Raw genomic sequence first — 2500 nt, 5'->3', positions numbered from 1 at the left:
GCTTTACCGTGACTCACGTGCTTTCGTGTACATTTTGTTCGGCCAGTACTGACGGCCTGGTACGAAGTGCAGTTGTGCAGTGTGTGTGTCGGTGCACTGAAAGAGTGAGGGGAAGGGAACGTACTTGACGTTGGTGTTGGTGCAGATGATGTACTCGATCTCGTCCGAGTAGGGGTTCTGGAAGGTGAAGCTGCTGGTCCGGATCAGCATCCACTCACGGTTCTTCATGCGGAAGCGGTACATCACCGACAGCACCTGGCCTTTTAGCTTCACCACCTGTGAGCGGAACAGGGAGAACATCTGCCTGAGCTCAATATCACCCGAACACATGCACTTCTGGCAGCGTGTTAACTCCGAGCCCTAGAGTATTAAGAAATTTATAGTGAAGAGGAGAAGAGTGTTTGAACGTGGCAAGCGACGTGGAGAGCATACAGAGAGAGGACAAATGTGTGAACGGCTCCATCTGCTTGGACAGAGTCGTGGGAAAGAGCCACGCTACACATTTACGTGATGGCAATTCACAGGACGGTGTGTAGCTGCACTTATTTTCCATAACATTTTTACACAACAATTTCAGCTACCAATTAACAGCACAAACAATGAAGCCCTTTTTAACGCTTTTAAATAAAGCCAAAAGTTCTCCCTCACTCCAGGGCTGAGATCATTCTGTGTCTTGTGAGGAATTCTCTACTAATGACAGGGTGAGGAGGCCTAGATAGTCACAGTTGCATAAGTGCTGTCTCCCCGCGTCTCCATTAAATATATAGGGGGGCCCTCAAATGAGCCTGCAGATAATGAGCTGGGCAGATTGCGTGCATGAACAACGTTTGTGTGTGCGTGTGTGTGTGTGTGTGTGTGTGTGTGTGTGTGTGTGTGAGGGAGAGAGCGATAAAGATGCATTGCAAAGATGCCTTTATGTCCACAGTAGAGCTGAGCACAGGGGCCCTTGGCTGCTGGCGTGAGACATTTGGCAGACTCCCAGCCCAGATTATTGGGCTTCTTTTCTCTCCAACTTACACATTCCTTCCATAGTATCATTTCTGCTGTCACTCTGCTGACAGGCGTTATGGTTTCCATCTGAATCTAAGATGTCGCAGCTCAGAGTTAGTGAAGAGGGTTTTTCCCACTTGTGAAGGACTGGAAGTGGTACATTAAGAAGAATATTTTTTTTTTTTTTAAAGCCTTATCTTTGTCGAAACAAAGAATCTGCGGGATGGGCTTCCTAATGTAAACCAGTTGGAGTACCACACCTCAAAGTTGGGGGGGGACTTTTAAAATGGTAACCAGAGGTAGCTGGCACAGCACAACAACATGGGGTTGTTCAGACAGCGGACAGGCTGTGCGTAGCCGGGTGTTATTGTTGGCGACCCAGGCGGTGCGCTTTCTCCCGTCTAAGGGGCAAGAGGATTCCTTCCCTGGGAAGTGAAGCACAGAAGGATGGGCACAGGCCCTGAGGGAGACCAGCAGTTATTTCACCGCCTCTCCCTTTCCTTCAGTCAACAACTCTGGGCTGGGGATCACATCAACAGCTGGGTAGGGCCGGCAACCACTCGCAGGAGGAGGTCGCGTTCACTGGTTCCACAAACCCCATCCTAACCATGAGGTTTTTTTTGGTTTTTCTTTTTTTTTGCTTAAGGCGAATGTGTTGGCACAAACTACCCCGGCGTTCTTCGAGAGGCAAATGGTTTTAGGTGCTGACACGGAACCTGCCTGCTTTTGCAAAGCCTCTGATACTTAATGTTATTCATGTCTCGACTCATATCGGAGCCCGGAGCCAACGATAACACTCCTGTCCTTCAGCACACCAAGAGGCACAGGCACTTCATCTTAATTAAGTGACGAGCTCGGCTGAAGTTAGTGTCACGTCTTGAGTTATGACGGCACTCAGGTTGAGATCAGGTTGTACATGTGTGTTTGTGTGTGTGTGTGTGTTTGCAAGATGGTGGACTCGCAGCTTCTTTTGGTTTTATTTACCAGAGGCTGACGACGGGGAAGAGCCAGGAGGTTTCCTGACTACAGCGTAACAGTTGGCACTGCAAGGCTCCAGTACCCAGCTCTCCCTGTCACTCCCAACCTTTTCCTGTAACTGTGTGCGTGTGTTTTTTGTTTTTTTTTATCTAATTCTTTTTTTAGTTTGCAGGAACATCGTGCACCCGCCGCGGGCATGGGGCGTTGAAGCAGCAAGCACAGAGAGGTGGAGAGCATTCCTCCACGCCGCCCTGGGTCTCAGCACTCACCCTGGGTCTCAGCACTCACCCTGGGCCTGGCAGGAGAGCGGATCAAGAGGCGGGAAGGGCCAGGCATAGCACAGTGAAGCCGCACATACAATGGCAATGGCAGCACATACAAAGGTGCACACACAGACAGGCATGTATTTACAATGGTGCAGAAGTACATTAACCCAAGGGGGCACAAACCAACACAATGACAAACACTTGTGCAGACACTTAAAGGTGTACCCACACAAACAAATAACACACACACACACACACACACACAC

General features: G+C 49.5%; 1 protein-coding gene across 1 annotated transcript in view; it reads right to left on the bottom strand.

The window, feature by feature from the left end:
• Positions 1-2500, bottom strand: part of arnt2 (aryl-hydrocarbon receptor nuclear translocator 2) — a 39902-nt gene that overhangs the window by 11850 nt on the left and 25552 nt on the right. The window contains exon 12 of the mRNA XM_080843051.1: positions 125-276. Coding sequence (XP_080699177.1) covers positions 125-276 — 152 coding nt within the window. The remainder of the gene's footprint in view (positions 1-124; positions 277-2500) is intronic.

The sequence above is a fragment of the Sprattus sprattus genome (genome assembly GCF_963457725.1).
Source record: "Sprattus sprattus genome assembly, chromosome: 8".
NCBI classification, from domain to species: Eukaryota; Metazoa; Chordata; class Actinopteri; order Clupeiformes; family Clupeidae; genus Sprattus; species Sprattus sprattus.
Note: the sequence above shows the minus strand (reverse complement) of the source record. Positions and strands in the feature narration are given on the sequence as shown.